General features: G+C 38.0%; 1 protein-coding gene across 3 annotated transcripts in view; it reads right to left on the reverse strand.

Annotated features, from left to right (window-relative positions):
• LOC136886330 (ataxin-2-like protein) overlaps positions 1–19380 on the reverse strand; it is a 214277-nt gene that overhangs the window by 77131 nt on the left and 117766 nt on the right. For all 3 annotated transcript variants that reach the window (XM_067159062.2, XM_067159063.2, XM_067159064.2), the window contains 2 exons: positions 12136–12450; positions 6802–7097 (listed from right to left, as the gene is read on the reverse strand). In XM_067159062.2, the coding sequence (XP_067015163.2) occupies positions 6802–7097; positions 12136–12450 (611 nt within the window). The remainder of the gene's footprint in view (positions 1–6801; positions 7098–12135; positions 12451–19380) is intronic.

Raw genomic sequence — 19380 nt, forward strand, 5'->3', positions numbered from 1 at the left:
ACAAGATTAGGAATGAGAAAATTATGAAGAAGTAGGAATAGACGATTCTCTCCTCAATAAGATTCAGATATCAAGACTGAAGTGGTTTGGTCACATGAAGAGGATGCCAGTAAACAGAACTGCAAGGAAGGAATTTGACAGAAAGGTAGAAGGAAGACGACCCATGGGAAGGCCACGAAGGAAATGGATAGATTTAGTTAAGAGCGATGTACTGCTGAGAGGTCATGATTGGGACAAGTTGGTGGAGGAAGAATGGTACAAGGACAGGATGAGATGGAGGAGGCTCATATACCACACCCGGGAAACTGGAGATGGTTTAGGATGATGATGACGACGAATGTATTGGGCCAGGAAGACCCGGGTCCCACAGATTGCAGACAAAATATCAAGAGCAAGATATTTCAAGATAAGGAGCAACCTGAAACTTGTAGATGACACAGAAGTGGATGCAAATGAAAAATTGAGCAACAAGTATTGGAAATTGAAACCACTGATCAAAAGCATTCAGCAGGCTTGCCCAGATAACCCACAAAGTGATAAACATTCCATTGATGAACCAATAGTACCATTCTGGGGGCAGGTAGTTATGTGTCAGTTTGTCAGAGGAAAGCCAAATCCATGTGGCCTGAAAAATTTTGTCTGTTCTGCTCCAGATGGGCTACCAGTTGACTTTTTTTTGTATGAAGGAAAGGGAGATAGTATTCTGAATGATGCTGCATTTCAAAATCTGGATATCAGTGCAAAAGTGGTAATTCGATTATGTAGATCTCTACCACCTGGCTCGACAGTACATGGACAGATTTTTCACTTCAGTTCATCTGTTGGATATTCTCCATTCTGAGTGTGAAGTACAAGGCACAGGAACTTTGCAAAAAAACAGGATACCGACTGATGAGCTTCAGACTGATTCTGAAATGAGAAGGGCACGAAGAGGAACTCATGATATGTTAGTGAGAGATGACGGTCAAGTAGCCATTGTTAAATGGTATGACAACAAGCCTGTCATTTTAGCTTCCAGTGAAGTAGAGGCTCAGCCAGTGAGTCAGTGTCGTCGCTGGTGCAGGAAAATAAAAGAATATATTTTTGAAGATTGTCCTCTTATACAATGAAAATATGGGAGGAGTGGATTTTTTAGATCGAGTTATAGCAATGTATCGAATTCTTGCTCGTACCAAAAAATGGACCATACGATTGATATTTCACCTGATTGATTTTGTTCTGGCTGCTTCGTGGATAGAACACAGATGAGCTGAAGCTGCAGAAAAAATACCCAAGAGGGAGAAGCTTGACTTTTTGGCCTTTCGAGTAGAGGTGGCTAACTCACTAATGAACTCACAGTCACTAATAATAATAATGTTATTTGCTTTACGTCCCACTAATTACTTTTTAAGGTCTTTGGAGATGCCAAGGTGCTGGAATTTAGTTCCGCAGGAGTTCTTTAACGTGCCAGTAAATCTACCGACACGGGGCTGTCAAATTTGAGCACCTTCAAATATCACCGGACCGAGCCAGGATCAAACCTGCCAAGTTGGGGTTAGAAGGCCAGCGCCTTAACCGTCTGAGCCACTCAGCCCGGCGAACTCACAGTCACAAGTTGAGATGGAAGAGAAAGATGAAACAAACAGAACCACATTTGAATGTTTCCCCAAAAAAAGGAAGGCAACAACAGTAGTAGTAAAAAATGTACTGTTTTTAAGATGAAGATTCAATAATAGTTTCAGACACAAGGTTTTGAATGGACATTGTGATCATTTTAAATGTTCATATTATCACGTTTTTGAAGTGTTTTAAAGTTGTTTTTTAGATGTGATATAATTAGATTTTGAGACTACTGTAATTTTAATTTTGACTATTGTCTTTTTTAATATGTTTACAACTGTTCACAAACATCATTTTAAGATTAAAATTAATGGTTGAAGATGCTCTTTATAAGAGCGAAACATGTCCCTTAGAAGAATTAATTGTATAAAAATGTAAACACCAATAAAGGTGATTTGTCCTGAATAGGTGGATAAGAAATACTTATTATAATTGCTGTGATGAAACCGTCTATCAACAGATTGACCAAATAACCAGCACAATGAAGAATAAAATCTTGTATTTCTTTCACATCTTGCGACTGCCAGGAAAATGGATTTTATGACAACTAGTGATGAGAAATCTTGGAAAGAGACAGGAGGACAATGGATCCACGAAATTCAGCAAGATCTCAAAATAAAATCAACACCCTTCTTAATGCTCAAATTTTTGGCAGATATGACACATAGGACTACAGTGACTTCAGATTAATTCAGAAAATTACAATCGGAACGAATTAAAATGTACTGGACATTTCACAAGAACCAAACAGTTCAACCTTCAAAGAGAAAGTGAATGTAGTAAGACCCAAGTGCGCCAATAATAATAATAATAATAATAATAATAATAATAATAATAATAATAATAATAATAATAATAATAATAATAATAATAATAATAATAATAATAATAATAATAACAACAACAACTACTGTGACAGCATTATTCTTGGATTTCTTGAAGAAATTTGAAACATCAGGAAATACAGAGGGGTCCAGAAAAATGTAGACACTCTTTGATAGTTAATATCTTTGGAACAAAATGACATATAATTGCAATTCTTGCGCGGTTGTGTAGTCCATTGTATTCTTAACAGATGAAGAAGGTATCGTGAATGGTGCGACAACCTTCGCACGCATTATCCAGCAGATGACAGTGCAGGAAAGAAGTAAGATTTTCGTTTGAGCAACGCAAGGATGTACTGAAGTGGTACAGGAATTACGAAAACATAATGGAAGTACAATGGCGTAATGTGGATGGAACTCAGCCATCAACACGTACAACAATTTATCGTATTCGGGATAATTTGAAGCGGACTGTACTGTTCACGATGTGCATAAGAGAAAAAGTCTCGCCGACCATAAACATCAATAAGTCCAGCTTCTAACACTGGTGTGTTGCAAGATATTACTCGGTCACCTAAAAAAATCTGTGAATCAGGATGCATGTGAAAGTGGGGTAAGCCGATCAACAATATGACAAATTCTGAAGGCTGCAAAGTGAAAAGTGTACATTCCAAGATCGCTGCATGCTATGAACGAGGGCGACACGTATTGAAGGATGGAGTACTGCGAGTGGTTTAAAGGCACGCTTCGCGAGGATGAACTGTTTTCAGGGATGGCTATCTGGTCTGACGAGGGGCAATTCAAACTGAACGGTACTGTAAACCGCCACAACTGTGTGCACTGGACTCCTGAAAATCCTCATGTTCACGTGGACAAACATGTTAATCTACCCAGTGTTAATGTGTGGTGTGGTCTGTCATCGCGCGGTTTGATTGGCCCATTCTTCTTTGAAAGTATCGTATCTTGTGAGGTGTATCTTCATTTGCTGCGAACATCGATTTTATCTGCTATCCAAGAGGTGTTTGGAACGGAAAGATTTTACCTACAAGACGGCACTCCACCTCACTACCACAGAGATGTCAAGAGCCTGCTTGGATGAAAATCTACCTGCAAGATGGATAGGTCGAATAGGAGCTGTTGAGTACCCACCACGGTCTCCGGACCATAAACGCTATGAACAAGGATGACCCGGATCGACAGACAGAGTACTGCCAGTGTTTTGAAAGCACGCTTTGTGAGGATGGGGGACCTTGAAAAATGAAGTTTATCGACAGCTAAGAGAAACCATCGAGGCGTCCAGTGTGGCTATCACACCGGCAATGCTGACAGCCGTAGTTCGGTCAGCAGTTCAGCGGTATTGATGTCGTTTGGCTGCTAATGGGGGTCACTTTGAAAACACAAAATAACCTTCTCCCCTCGCAAAATTTGTAACGGTATGTCATTTTGTTCCATTAATATTGACTCTCAAGGAGTGTCTATTTTTCTGGATCCATCTGTATTACTGCATGAATTGAAGTAGATTGTGTTTGAGGAATATTTAATGACTGGTATAGAGCATACCTGGATTAGAGAACCAAGTTTGTTGAAATTTCACATAGTATCAGTAAAGGGCATTAGAGAGATGACTTAGGTGTCCCCAGGGTAGTATTTTGGGGTCTATTCTTAATTTATATGAATGTTCTCCCTCACAATTTTCCAGAAGAGACCACAATTCTGTATGATGATGATACAAACATAACTGGTAATAATTCTGACCCCATGTCTACAGAAATCAAACCAAACTCAGTCCCGTCTAAGCAAAAAATAAATGGAGTCCGCCTATGAAGACTACTACGAATGAAGACATGGCAGTTGTCCTTGTTCTTAAGTATTTGGCTCTCATTTTTCTTGCTCTCGTACCTACATTCTAGCTAGTCAGTGAGTTCATTCTGCAGTACGTGTTTCTCTCTTCCTTCCCAGCTTCCTATCTTTGGTAATTCATATCTCAATACTTCGAGAGCTGAATATTGCACAAAAGGTAATTTTCTTTCTTTTGATTAGTAAAAATTTAGGGAATTGAATTAACTGAGCTACAAATGTTCATTCATAGAATGACAAGCTTAAACTTTCAACCTTGCAGGTAAATGTCATGCCCATTCGCTGTGACTCCGCATTCTCCAAGTATTGCACATAACTTCCTATAACTCCTGAACGAGGTAGACTTTCGTAACCAACAGTCTCGACTCTCGCAAAGTACGATATCCCGTGAGAGCAGCTATTCGCGCACCCAGCATCACTTGTGAAACAAATGACGATCGAGCATCCGCAGCAGCGGCTTTCATATTTACTGCATATTTACCCATATTCTTTGATTTACCATATTTCATTACCTTACATTCGCGTTTACATGCCACTGTAACCGTATTGAGAACGCAACTAAAACACGTTAAGACCTGAATGCCCGTTTACATGTGGTATATTGAGTACGGTAACCGTATTTAAATCTATTTCGATACTCCATGCAAACGTAGTAAATATTTACTAGAATGAACGGCTTGAATATGACCCGTACCAAAGATTTAGAACCAATATTTTGGGGAAAAAAGTGCGGGTGTTATTCGGGATTATACGGTAAACACAATTTTCAGGACAACTTAACAAGACCCAGGTCAGTGTGTTGTGATGTGTACAACAAGGTCTGATGGCTCATTTCTCTGTTGCAGTGGCATAAATATAAATGTCTGGGTTCACCTTCCAGTTGTTCATAATAATAATACACTATATACTACAGACTTATTCCTAGCCAGAACATTACAGATCCAGCTTTGGGCGGAGATAATTAAAAAGTGACTCCATGAAAAGTCAAATTCTGCAACGGGAACAATAATACACCAAGTCTTTTCTTACGTCTTTCTTTACAGCAAAGGAAGTTTCCCCTACTGTTGTTACAAGTAAAACCCCAGAGAAAGTGTGCTGTTCTGCCTCCTGAGTAAACTATAAATAGCCACAAATAACCAGAAGTCAATCTCTATCCACATTTCACATCCCAGAAACACAAATTTCCTCCCTTATCACTGACTCCCACTTCATAATGTATATCCTTTACTGCATGTCTGTTCATCTGGGCTACAATTTGGTAAACCTTGTCACCGATGAATAATAGAAAAACATCTAACACGGTCCTTTTGTAGCCCTGACTGACCAGTGAAAACTATTTTGGACTTACTACTCAGACTGTTAACGTTATGCCACGCCCACCATGAACTTGATGCTGAGGGCACCATCTCTGCATCTCAAAGCATTAAATTATCACTGTCTTCATCTCCCTGGAGTGCTCTCTTTATGCACGGGCAAAATCACTTTCTACTTCTAATCACTCCCGAGTCTGCGATTACTTCTACAAGAAAGATCAGAAACGTCAATAGTCATACAAGCATAGGATGGTCCAGTCAAGTGCACACACAGCTCGACTGATCAAATTCATGATAGATATCGAACAGATTTGCAGCACTTACAGTGATGAACCAGAGATCGTAGGAAAGGGACTATTTTGAAGATTTAAAAGACATAAAAAAATTCATATTGAAGATAATTGTTTAAATAGATATGCCAGTTCAAACATTGCACTGCACCCGACACTCAGTATATATCGAACTGCCTGTGCAATGAGCCAGCGATGGATGTGCAGTGTACATCCATCTCAAATCATCTCAACCAGCTCAATGGGTTAATAAAATACAGGTTAAGATATGTAAGCGCAAGCTTCTGCAAATTCCTGTTGTATAGTTGTTTCTAATCAGTCAACAATTTAAAACAGTACAGGAAGGGAATTGCTACAAACTATTAAAATTACAAATGGAACAATATAAAAGTGAGAGAAATCTCAAGTCATGAACGTAAATGTGTACACCCACAAACAAAAAGCCATGCACGTTTCTTCAGTCTTTTACCTGCACGTTCATCTACACGTGTATAGTTGTATTGATGACGATGATTGTTGTTTAAAGAGGCCTAAGAGCTAGGTCATCGGCCCTATTGTTGCATTGTTAATCTACTCTTCTCTATAAAGAATAAAGCCAGTGAAATTTACTACATCCACTATTACACAAAAAAAATCAACACAAGAATAACTGTTCCACAATCATGATACAGCTAGGTGGATATGTTTGTACTTATCAGCATTAAAACTGTGTTTCAGCTATCACCCTACGACTAATTTTTAACCCTACTTTCTTCATATTCATGCTACTTTTTTCTTTAATCTGTTTGCTACATCTCTACGTTTACAACATGATTCAATATCTTTCGTATAGTCCAGTAACTTCAGCTTCTGCATACATTGCTTTTTGTTTGCATAAGTGAACACACTGAGGCACAAAAGTGTGTACAATATACTCACTAGGCCGAAGTTGCTGAGGCCTTTGAGCTTTGGGCTCCATACCGTTCACCTTAGGTTCACGAGGTGGCAGAGGAGCAGAATGGTACGTAGGGGTGGCGGGTGGTGGATGACCATGCTGCATTGGCGGAGGAGGTTGGTTAACAGACACAACAGGCGTAGGAGCAGCTGCCACCACTACCGGTTGAGGAGGAGGTGGTTGCTGCTGTTGTGGTGGTGGGGCCTGTTGCTGCTGAGCAGGCAATGGTGAAAATGGAGGTGGGTGATGGTAACTTGTACCTCCTCCACTGGCAGCATACCTGACAACACACACAACTTCCATGAAGTCACGAACAGGAAATGCAGTACATATTTCAGCTATTTCTCTCTGTATTTCAGAGGTATAGTAACTCACAAAACGATGCTGTATACAAGTGGCCGGAAACAACGTGAACTGGGTAATGAGCGTTAAGAGGTCCGTCATAGTGATAAATAACTGAATCGGTCAGACCTAAAAGGCATGTCATTTTTGAGACTTTTTTCAGGGGAGGGGAAAAATGTTATAGTTTCAAAATGACGGCCAGTATGCATAAGACACATATGCAGTGTTATAGACTATTACCAGCTGCGATATATCTGATAGTATGCAGTTATGTATCATAATTATTTTTAAATAGATAATTGATAAAAATGACATAATTCCTTTTAGCTCCGAACTTCAATTTTCGTAAGGAAAATAAACTAAAATTGGACAAATTTACAGATTTTAAGGTAAATTTATTTATTTTTGAATTGAAAACAATTTTGGAAATGAAATTTCTTCCTAGCCAAGTAGTAATGTTTCTGAAGAGTGCAAATTTTTTCAGATCCACATATTGTACTTACCATCATTACTTCAAAATTTAAGGCTTCCTATGACATTTAACAATAAACATTAGTGATGCCTGATTAAATGAAAGAAATACTACTAAAAAACAGGATTGCAAAAACAAACAAAACATAGCTGTTTGTTAGGTAACACAAGAGAACCTGGCCCTTTTTAAATGTCTTGATTTTCAGCACACACTGTAGTTGACCATTTTAAAAGTTAGTCATAAAAACTCAGTGCCCATGTATTTCATGTATTTAACTAATTTCTTAATGTTCTGGTTTTTTTTTTTTTTTTTTTTTAAGTCTGTAACGGCACTTTTCCAATGGGAGGTTTCCTCTTGTGACATTGCAGGAAAGCCTGTTTATGAGGTTTCCCTAGAAGGAATATATGTTTCACAGGAGAATCTAGGAAAATTGAAGCTTCTACTACTTGTGGTTTGTCACTGAAATATCTGAACTGTTTGAAAGATGAAAAGAAATACGGCACTGAAAGGTAGGTTGTCAATGACGCAATGCTTTTCTCCACCACACGTGAAGTTATAAACAACGATTTCCAGTGCAAGGAGAGGCCTGAAATCATTCTTTTCTCCACCGTTTAATGCGTCTCAGTCTTAAATCTGGAATAAAGGAAATTAAGAAGACATATTTTGACATAATACCTTTTTGCTCCGACTAATTCAATTTGAAAAAACTAATTCAATATCTTACACTGTTGTCATTTGGTCAGCTGCTGAAGTTAGTCAATCAGATAGCTTAGCAGGGGAGGTGGTGTTGCTAAATCTGCACGTGACTTAAGAACCCCAATCAGATAATAAAACCACCCGGAAAATAATTGAGCTGACAGGCTCGCACCATACGGTGACAATGGCCGAAACCCATAGTGTGTTTGGGTTTATACTGGTTTCTGCGTATGGCTCTCAAGCCGGTCCTCAGTAACGTGCAGATTTAGCAACACTGTCGCGCCCATTTGAATTCTCCAGTAAAGCCGTCTGATTGGCTAACTTCAGCAGCTGATTAAATGAGAATGGCACAAGACAGTGAATAACTTTTTCAAATTATTTATCAGTACGACCAACCCTCTAGAGCTCATATTCCTGGTACATTGTTTCTGACCACCCTGTATATGCGAATACTCCATGCATATTTTTTATCAAAAACTGAACCGAATAATACAGGTGCGCATTATTTGGGACAAGGTTGTTACTGCTCTCGTAATACAGCAGAGTCCTGCAAACTCAACCTAATGTGGACCAAGAGGGTATCAGGTTTCCAAAATGTCGAGTTTTATGGAATAAGGGGTGGGTTATTCACAACTCGTAACATTATACTACATATTACTCTAAGAAAAGTTATAGCAGAATACAGGGCACAGAACAGTACAATATGCACTAAAATAATTGTTAAGAATATTAAAAAGAAACTTACACACAATAATGAAGAAATGACTATTTCTTTTTAGAAAAAACAAAATGTTGTGATACCTGACAGTCTCTCGCACTCATTTAGTCTTCATGCAGCTTCGTCACATAAGTGACAGAGAAACAAAATGTCCCTAATATACCTATACTGTCTAGCTCTTAAAAGTCCACATTATTTCAAAGATAACATTCTGGGTTACGGTACACATTCACACTATCTCCAGTTCACTTGTAGGCACCGTGAAATGCTATTAGACATGTTCATTAGGGTAAAAGGAAGGAGTAGAGGTGCGAAAATACTAGGTTTTTGTACTATTACCTGCTATATAGAACATTGAAAAGGACACTGTATAGTACCGGAAGAGCACTTGGCGACCATGTTTACTTGGTGACGGAGGGGTGATAACGTCATACCTGACGTCACAGAGTGTGAGAAAGAGTCACGGAATTATCCGAAAACTAAGTGCGAATTTTCACTACTGCTCATGCGCGACTGATTGAATTATTTAACATTTCACTGTGGACAAGAAAAATTGTCATGACGTCGCACCACCCCCTGTACCTCTATATACAGCACATGTGATACACCTGTGAGACTGTGACGTAAGCAAGAGCCGCCAACCCTTCCTCGTGGCAGGAAGGGGGCGTAACACCCGCGGTCCTTATGAGCTTGAGCTCATCTAAATATACACACATGCGTGGCTCGCAATGGATTATTGAAATAAATGCATAACCATGGGGAATAAACATTGTGCAATTTGTAAGTACAAATGTAATCCTCTGATTTACTTTCGTCGTCAATAAACAGATAAGTATTAGCGTTAGGGGTTGAAGGCAGTCGCCAAGTAGTTATGTTCGTTAGGTTGGTACTTCTCATGCACATGTGTAGATCGACGATGGCGGAGCGGTTACCTGCAGCAATTACCACGGGGTCATGATAGTTGTGCCATTACTGTCAATTCAAGTTATCATATTTATTAATTAATGGCTCGTATATGTGCATTGCGCGGTATTATCCAGTTAACTAATTACGGAATGATTCGTACATTCACGGTGGTTTTATGCGCTTTTTACGTGTTTAACTACATATCACAGTGAGATGAACCTAGCCTCGAGTGCTTTCAACTTAATGCTGGCCGGTTTCGTGGACGAAGTACGTGCAGTACGTGCAATGGATACCTAAATAACCTTCTGTGAGTACCATTTGAACACTGTGTGAACTTGCAATGTAATGTAGCCTCCGTTTTCTGTGTGGGTAATAACACTTTTTTGGGTGGATCGGTGGGTCCCAGACAAGCATAAAGGAAGGATTTCTCCTCACCTCTGCGTCATGTATAGTTTCATATCGTTCCTACATGCTTTTCTGATTCCTAAACATGCCCCAGTGTTCGTAAATTGGGAACCGTAAAGTGCTCTCTAATGATCGGGTTCTCAAGCAGTATCGAGCGTGTTTTCTTCCTTCGTTATAAAATTCCAGGATTTTAATGGTTCACTGTGATGTATATGGTGAATTTATATCATCAGTATGCATTATGTGATGTGAAGTGCTCATTTTCTGCTGTAACACATGGGATGCTTAGTTGTGCTTATATGTACATTTAAATGTCAGATGTTGGCTCGTGACATAAGTTCATCATGTCTGACCTTCCACAGGTTGAAGGGATGAACTATGACGTCATAAACATGGCTACCCTGGCAAGAGAGTCGTAGCGCTTGGCACATATTGGCATTTAATAATTACTTACAAATTGCAAAAAATCATAATTTTTGCATCTAAATTCCTTTTTTGGACATGGTAGAATTCACCCTTTAAGTTAAAAAATTTCTGAGACCTGAATTGGAGATAGCGTGAATGTGTACCAGCCCCACATTCTGCTTCATAGGTAATAAATTTCATATTATTCCGTATTAAAGAGCAAAACAATATTTTGTCCACACTTGTTTCAGCTAAACTAAATTCAGGAAGATTCTTCGAGTGCTAGTATTTTAAGTGTTTAATCTGGTCTTCTGTGAAGTGCATTCTTCAAATTGGAAGAAAACTTCGAGAACTTGCACAAGACGTGTGATCGTGATGAATGTTTATCATTCAACTCTTGACTTCTCTTGCACCAAATATCAACAACACACGCTTGTTTCATAAATTTTAAATTATATCCATTATAATTCATGTCTTGCTTTAACTTTAATGATTTTGACTGGCGATTGTCTCTAGCAAGACCAAAACTAGTTTCAAATATACGTAACTTTTTAGCTCTTCTTTTACGTTCTACCTGACAGGCAAAAATTATTTAGCAATTAAAAGAAACAGAAAAAGAATAAGGCTTGTCAAGTTGTCTAGTTATATGGAATGTAGAGTTATCAGGAGTCAAGATAGCAGGATTCTACTGTACCTCAATCTTGTTATGCTTTAGCACTACGCATGGCATCAGTTACCTAGTTAGAAGAGAGGCGTGAATCATAGCTACAAGTTCTCGCTATTGCTTGTTCACAGGTAACGAACAGCTTTGCATTATTCATAATGCACAGAATGTTGGAAACTGTGCAAAGGGAGAAGTACAATAACAGCAACTTCGTACTTGTAACTGCCGAAAAAGTAAAACTTGACCTCAAGAAACAAATAATAATGAAAACTTAATTCACAACCAAAAAGTGAAGCATCCAGTCTTTTATCATGGCCTGCATAATTATGTGATGAAGAGAGGCAAGTGTAATATGCCTGCTGAAAGTATTAGCTATAATAAGGAAACTAGGCACCACAGACTTAAAGCTAGTTTGGACTGGTTAACAAGATTTTTAAATCACAACATAATAGGCTTCTGGAAGAAATTAGAATTGTTCTACAGCTTCCAGTTTATTGCTAAATTCATTTTCATAGAATTTTCCTCCTAAAATTAGAGTGTGTGGATTATTCAGTAGCACAGATTATTTCCAGTTATATGATAATACCTACTGGTATGCTGTTTAGATCCCACAATCTAGCTTGTCCTATAGAAACTGACTACCATAAAGAGAGGTAGTTGAGATAGCAAAGGAAAAAACATATAACTACAGGCTAGTGAAGTGAACATACCCTTTGGGGGTAGGAGGCATCTGTGGTTGCGGCTGCTGCATTGGTGGCTGAGGTTGCTGCTGCGGAGGAGGAACAACAGGCTGCTGCTGGGGCGGGGGCGTCGACCGTACCAACTTGCCTGCCTGCGAATTTTTCCGCTTCGCTGGAGGAACGTATTTGGCTCCTTCATCCACAATGGAGCTGGCAGCAGAACCGGGACGTACAACAGATGCAAACCTTTCCTCTTCATCACCATTCTCCAGTTCAAGGCGAGCTTTGTAGTTCGGGTTGCTCTCTATTTCACTCGCTATCTTAGCTGCCTTCGCTTCTGCATCCCTGAAGTGGCACAATATTTAATGACCCTACGCGAGACAGCTTAAGATCAGAAATAAAAGGCAATTCTAAATGAACATGTATCTTCAACTATCTATAGTATTTACATGCACTTGAGTAATCACAGCATTTGCTCGGATGCAGTGTAGAAGGCTAGAAAGAAAAAAAGAGAAACCTCTCTGTCCTTTAATTGGCATAGAATAAGAAAACCATATATTTTAAATTATGGAAAAAAACTCAGAAAGCGAGTTATCTTGCAGGGAACATCCCAAAATTAGGGGTTGTTAGGGGGTAAAAATCATTGGTCCACTTACAACGCTAATTTTAATAGAAAACTAAACTAAAATTTCAATAATTTTGAAAAGGAAATTTAATTCAGAATTCTTCTTATCGAGAAAGTTTGATAAATTTTTCATATTTGAGCTCATAGTGTGTGCTTTCAATGGTACCTATCATGTTCAAATGGATACATCTTCACCAGAGGTTACTGAGAAATATCTACTTTTTACAACATTCAGTTTACAAAGGTTTTAAATAGCATTAAATACAATAGAGACAATACGTGACACTTAACGGATTTAGCCTTGTTAAAATGGGAGACAATTCGACGGTGGCGCTCCTAGCGACTTGACCTGAAAAGTAGTGCTCAACTCAAATATCAATGGAAATGCATATACGAAAATGGATAAATTAATTACGTCTAGAAAGAAAGTGTTATTGAGATATTAACTTCGAAGTTGATAAAGCAATTCTGGATAAATGAATGATGAATTATTTAAAAGGTTATTATTCAAAGACTGAAATTAGACATATAAACAAGATGTGAAATGGACTGCTGTGAAATGGCTTGATCTTTCATTTATGCATTACTTTTTTTTGCTTTGTCATCCCTGCCTGAACTTTTACAGTTAGATTTGTCCTTTTTCTAATTTAAAAAACATTTTATCATCACATTAAGACACTTGTCAATAAAAATATCAGCACATTTCTTACACACATGATGCAATTAATTAATATTTAAAAGCTGGACAATTTTCCTCTTAACATGAAGCCTACTAACAGAAAGAAAATCTATAAAATTAGCCTCAAAAACATTCAAAACTTCCCTATAAGCAATACTTGCTATTACATTAGGGTAAAGCAAATTTGCATCGTCATATTGCTTCAACAAAACGTGTATATTTCTTAAGTCATCCATATTTTGTTCAGGATTTTTAAAGTCGCTGGCCCGGTAATGATCTGAACAGATCTCATAATTCTTATATAAGCGTAACGTCCCTTCTTTCTTGTACACCTTATCCAAATCACTTCTGTGACATTTCAAAACCCATAGATCACACCTACAACAACACATCAGTATTGAAGGTTAACTGCTGCACTATACAATAAAATATGCGTATTATATTTTAAGCCAGTTAAAATATGGGTCGAGCAGGTCAGAAGATTATGAAGTACTATAAAAATCTCTTTGTCACTGGAAGAATATATATGCAAACACAATATTACTTACATTTTCTGGTCACGACGGAAACGAAAGAAAGACTGAGCATTCTTCTCTACTTTATAGTTATTGCAACCAAACACAGCACATACCTTTCCCCTCGTGCTGAGAGGAGATATCAAGGAATGACACACGCTACTATTTAATTATGTCAACTCACTGAAAACGCATAAATAACACCAAAAACTTCACACACAAATACACATGCTCTTATGACCGAATCAGTAGTTCTCAGGTCCATCCGCTAGAGAGAGCTCTAATAGCTGTCTCTCGATATCTCGCTGAGTGTCGCGTATTGTCTCGACTGTATTTGATAGCATTGTGAATCAGTATTACACATCACTCCTGAGACGTGCACCTACAGGCAGTTAGCAAAATTACAATACTCAATGAACCAATTGGAAGAATGGTAAAATCATTGAAGAAAGTCAAGGCAGATGCCTCCCACCACCGTCTGCCTTATAAGGGCTGCACCAGGCTAGTAATAGCCACACTGAATTACTACTGAAAAAGTACATACTGATATATTTACCTGTTCATTGTCTAAATCGCTTAATCAATCTCCACAAATGATTCTTCTCTCCTATGCTTAACTGTACTCTTAATTTCTATGAATTTTGTACAAAAATTCTTTACTTTTGATTCTTTCCTTTCTTTTTTGTCTTGTGATGCAGAGAATATTATCTCTGTTAATAAAGCATTATTAATGCCAGGGAAGATAAGAAAAGAATCAAAAATGAAGAGATTAGAAAGGGGATTGCAGTTTCAAAATTACAGGACAGGGATACAAACAAGCCTGAAATGGTACAGACACATTATGCGAATGGGGGAAGACCAAGTTCAAGAAGAAACCAACAGGAATAAGACAACAAGAAAGGCCTCATAGGAGGTGGATAGAAACTGTGGAGGAGAATGAAGAGCAGAGAGGAGAAACGATAGAAATGTTTGAAGAAGGAAAAGAATAATGGACAGACAGACAACGATGAAGGTTCTTAACCCTCTCAGTGCCGTGCGTATTTGTTAGGTACTAGCCAAGAGTGGCACCCACTTTTCATCCTATTTGCAACCCTCTAGAACAAAATTCATCACACTCTCAATTGATACATGTTCTCAGTGAAACTGTTTTCTATTATATTATAGGAATGTCCCATTAAATTAATGGCACTTTGTACCTAGAAACATTTATAGTTAAAATTAAAATAAATCATGAATTTAAAAATTCATTAACTGAAAATCCACATTTTAAGGCAAATATATAGTTCTAAAAATCAGAATGACACACTAAGTGGCTGTATCTTTTGACTGTCATTTTGGATAAAATTATGCTATTTAGAATGATAATATGTCATAAAAATCAAAATATAAGCTATAGGTTCAGCATCATGAGGCGGGGCATGTTTCGGTCCAGGTAACTCGAGGAAAGGGTGAGATAGTTGGTATGGTAAATCACTATCACAGGTAACTCCACTAAATAATCATAATGTGCGGCATTATTAGTACCAATATTACCGTGGAAATCTTCATTACTTTCCGAATTATCTCCAAACTGGCAATTGGCGGTGTTCCATTTACAAAGTTATCAGAATCACCCTCACTGACTATAACATCACTAAAAGTATTTTCAACACTATTATGAAGCCCAGTTCACTTTCTGACTCAACATAATAATCGTCATTCCCTAAAGTATGTGTGTAATCAGTTAGATCATCATTGATTGTCAATATGTCGTCCCATAAGTCCGCCATCATTGTTGACGTGCACAATATTCACATATTTAAATATTCGTCACATGAAAGCAAATAATTTTATGCGGCTTCTAGTGGTAAATTTGGATACTACCCACCTTCCTTGATAAGAGTATACTGATATGTGCTAACATCTAACAGAAAAGGAAGAACTATGATGGTTTCTAAACAAGTCTGCATGAGGGATGAAATATCATTTCTGGCACTTGCACTGAGTTCACAGAAGAATGAAAAATCATCCCTTGCCGCTCAAAGAGTTAATAGATAACCTAATCCAGGAGAGAACTGGAACTGAGAACTAAAGGAGGAGGAGGAAACATGAGTTTATAATGTTTAAAAGAAAAGAGCAAAGAATATCACATGCTTAAAAACTTCAACATTGCAAACAATTACAAAACACACAACTTCAAAGTACGAAATACCATAAAAATTCAAATATATACTTTCACAATGTATTACATCTCACCTTTAAGTTTTCCAGTCTGTTCAAACTAATGCAAGATTAAGGATTACTATAAAATATCTTTAAAAGATAACATTTCACAGGCACGGTGCATGGTTTTGTTGCAGGGTTGCAAAACTCCCAATAATTTTGCACTTCATTTGTTGCCTTTTCTTCTAACATTTTAGTTTATTAAATCTAACATGTATTCGAACACATGTTAAAATCAACCATCTTCAGTCGTTCGCTGTACCAGTCCTTCATGACGGACCAATAAACTCTGCTGGCTTTGAATCAAACTCAGGGGGTTGACTTTCCTACGGCAACTCCCTAGCGGACAGCGCGGCGCAATGTACCTCAGCAAGAACAAGCCTAAGCCTGTATAGTATCAGGTAACATGCTCGCCAGTATCGGTTTCAGGGAGTTACACGAGACTAGCAAGTCCCCTACCGAGAAACAGTACCAAATATCCCCGTTAGATTGTACCACTCTGCAGAGATGGCTTCATTCCTACTTTCTCTCCTCTCACAAAGGTAATTCATCTCCATTTTTTTAATTTACGAATTTAATTTACGTGGCACCGACGCAGATAGGTCTTAATGTTAAAAATTAAATAATTGAAAAGGAGACTCAACCTATTCAATACTTAAAAGAAAAAATGCAGTAATCACATTCCTATTTAAATGGGACCGGTTTCGACCTTAGTCCAGGTCATCATCAGCCGTAAAAACATGTACAATGTTTATGAATATTGGAGGTCAGTTTCACACTCTGATAGGCACAAAGACACGACACCACATTCTGTCATGCACAAAGTCACAACACTATCAACTAATATACGAAGATCAAAAATAACTTGAAGTCGCAGACGAATAGATTTGTAGTAGAAAGCCGCCAGCTCCTGGTGATCAGCGCGGTACATTCAAGGTCATGCGCTGCGGTCGAACGCCAAAGTAGAGTGGAGAATGTTTTGAAGGTCCAGAATTTGTCACGGTTGCGGGAAGTTAAGTACGTATATAAAAATATACGACGCAAATCAGTATAATTGAATGAGTACTTGTACTCCTGCTAAGTTCTTTAAATGCAGATAGGTCTTACGGCGAAGATGGGATAGGAAAGGGCTAGGAGTTAGAAGGAGGCGACAGTGGCTTTAATTAAGGCACAGCCACATCATTTTCCTGGTATGAAAATGGGAAACCACAGAAAACCATCTTCAGGTCTTCCGTCAGGGGTGTTCGAACACACTATACCCCGAATGCAAGCTCACAGCTACGCGACCCTAACCGCGCGGCCAACTTACTGGGTAATTACTTTTCCACGCCATACCAGACCACCCAAAATATTACCAATATCTTGCTTCAAAGAAAAACAGGACAGCAATTTTCAATTCAAGTGAGGCAAAAGTAACTATGCCAGGCTGAATAGCTCAGACGATTGAGGTGCTGGCCTTCTGACCCCAAAGTGGCAGCTTCGATCCTGCCTCAGTCCGGTGGTATCTGAAGATGCTCAAATACGTCAGCTTCGTGTCAGTAGATTTACTGGCATGTGAAAGAACTCCGGAACCCCGGCGTCTCCGAAAACCGCAAAAATTTGTTAGTGGGACGTAAAGCTAATAACAATATTGGTATGAGTAACTGTAGTTACAGTCTATAATTAGCCTCTTATTTCCTGGGTTGTAATCGCCAGATATATTACAGTTTTAGAAGGAATGTAGTTCATTACTTAACAATAATGGAGTTTCTTGTTATTTCTGTAAGCTATAAAAATGTGACACTGAAAATGTTGGTGCAACATCCAGCTTCAGATAGTACCTGCTGCCACCGACATTTAACCAATAACAGATATTAGTTTCAACAGACTGGTAGTAATAATAATAGTAATAATACTAATAATATGAATTTAATGCCCCGTGGCCTCTGAAGAGGCCTGGTGCAGGTGCGTCTATGAGGATGGGGCCCTACCTGTGATCAATTCTAAAGGCGCCTGTACACTAGACTTTTCCTGCTAGAGCTGCCCTAGCTATAGCTAAAGACACGATGAGTGGAGTGTTTGGAAAAGAAAAAGACTTATCAGTTGATTGAATTTGTAAAGCGACATCCTGAGTTATGGAATTTTTCATTAAAACTGTATATAGAACCATCAGTTAATTTTAAAATAAATTTATATTTACGGTATCTAATTTAATAAAAGATTTATCTTACATACCTGCAGCAAGAAATCTCAGAGTCAGAGCGAGTCGCTCTGATGGCAAAATTGCTTTTCTGAGATGTGTATCCTGCTTTTTAATTTTTGGAAGTAAATGCAAGCAAACACTAGAAATTCTCATTTGACATTCGTAAGAAATTTACATGAATTCAAGTCTTCAGTAGTTAATTCCCTCAGCAACTTTAAATGTGGCCCTTCTTCTCCAATTTTTGCTAGTCAGTTCCTCACCCGTATTCTTTTCCCCATCTTGAACTTTTCTTAATCAACTTCAGTACGACAACATCTGCAGTGAAACGTTTCCTTCGGTCGGACACGTAACTTCTCAGTCAGCACTAGCTAGAACTCTGTGTAAACAGCACTACCCAAACAATACTTACGATCTATCGAGAGTAAATTTTCCCGCTGTATACGCGCACCAGTGTATACTAGTGCCTAGTCTAGCTAGATATTTCCCTATTGTGTGCAGGCATCTTAATGATGAAAATGGCACGCACAGTCCCCAGGCATCAGAATTAACCAATGAAGGTTAAAATCCCTAACCAGCCAGGAATCAAATCCGGAACACCCTTGGACCAAAGGCCAGTACGCTAACCATTTAGCCGGAAATAATAATAATGATGATGATGATGATGATAATAATAATAATAATAATAATAATAATAATAATAATAATAATAATTGCCAAGTGAATGAATGCTGAATTATTTCTTTCACTAACAAAGTAAGATTATTATAATTAGTCAGTTCAAAATTAGTTAAAGAAGAAATTGAAAGCATACCTTTATCACAAAATGAAACTGCAACCCTTAAATAAATAAATAATTTTAAAAAGTCATTCTACATACCACAATATTCGTAAACAATCAACTCTGGTTTGTAACTTCTGCCACAGAATTTGGCAAGCAAATTTAGGCGGCATTATTTTTGGTGTACATTAATTTTTATTTTTCAAATTCGTTGAAAAGGTTAAAATAACACAGACCAAATGAAAAATATATTAAAGTACAACCGAAGTTTGAGCATTCACAAGATGTTTATAC

This window comes from Anabrus simplex, chromosome X, assembly GCF_040414725.1.
Source record: "Anabrus simplex isolate iqAnaSimp1 chromosome X, ASM4041472v1, whole genome shotgun sequence".
Classification (NCBI taxonomy): Eukaryota; Metazoa; Arthropoda; class Insecta; order Orthoptera; family Tettigoniidae; genus Anabrus; species Anabrus simplex.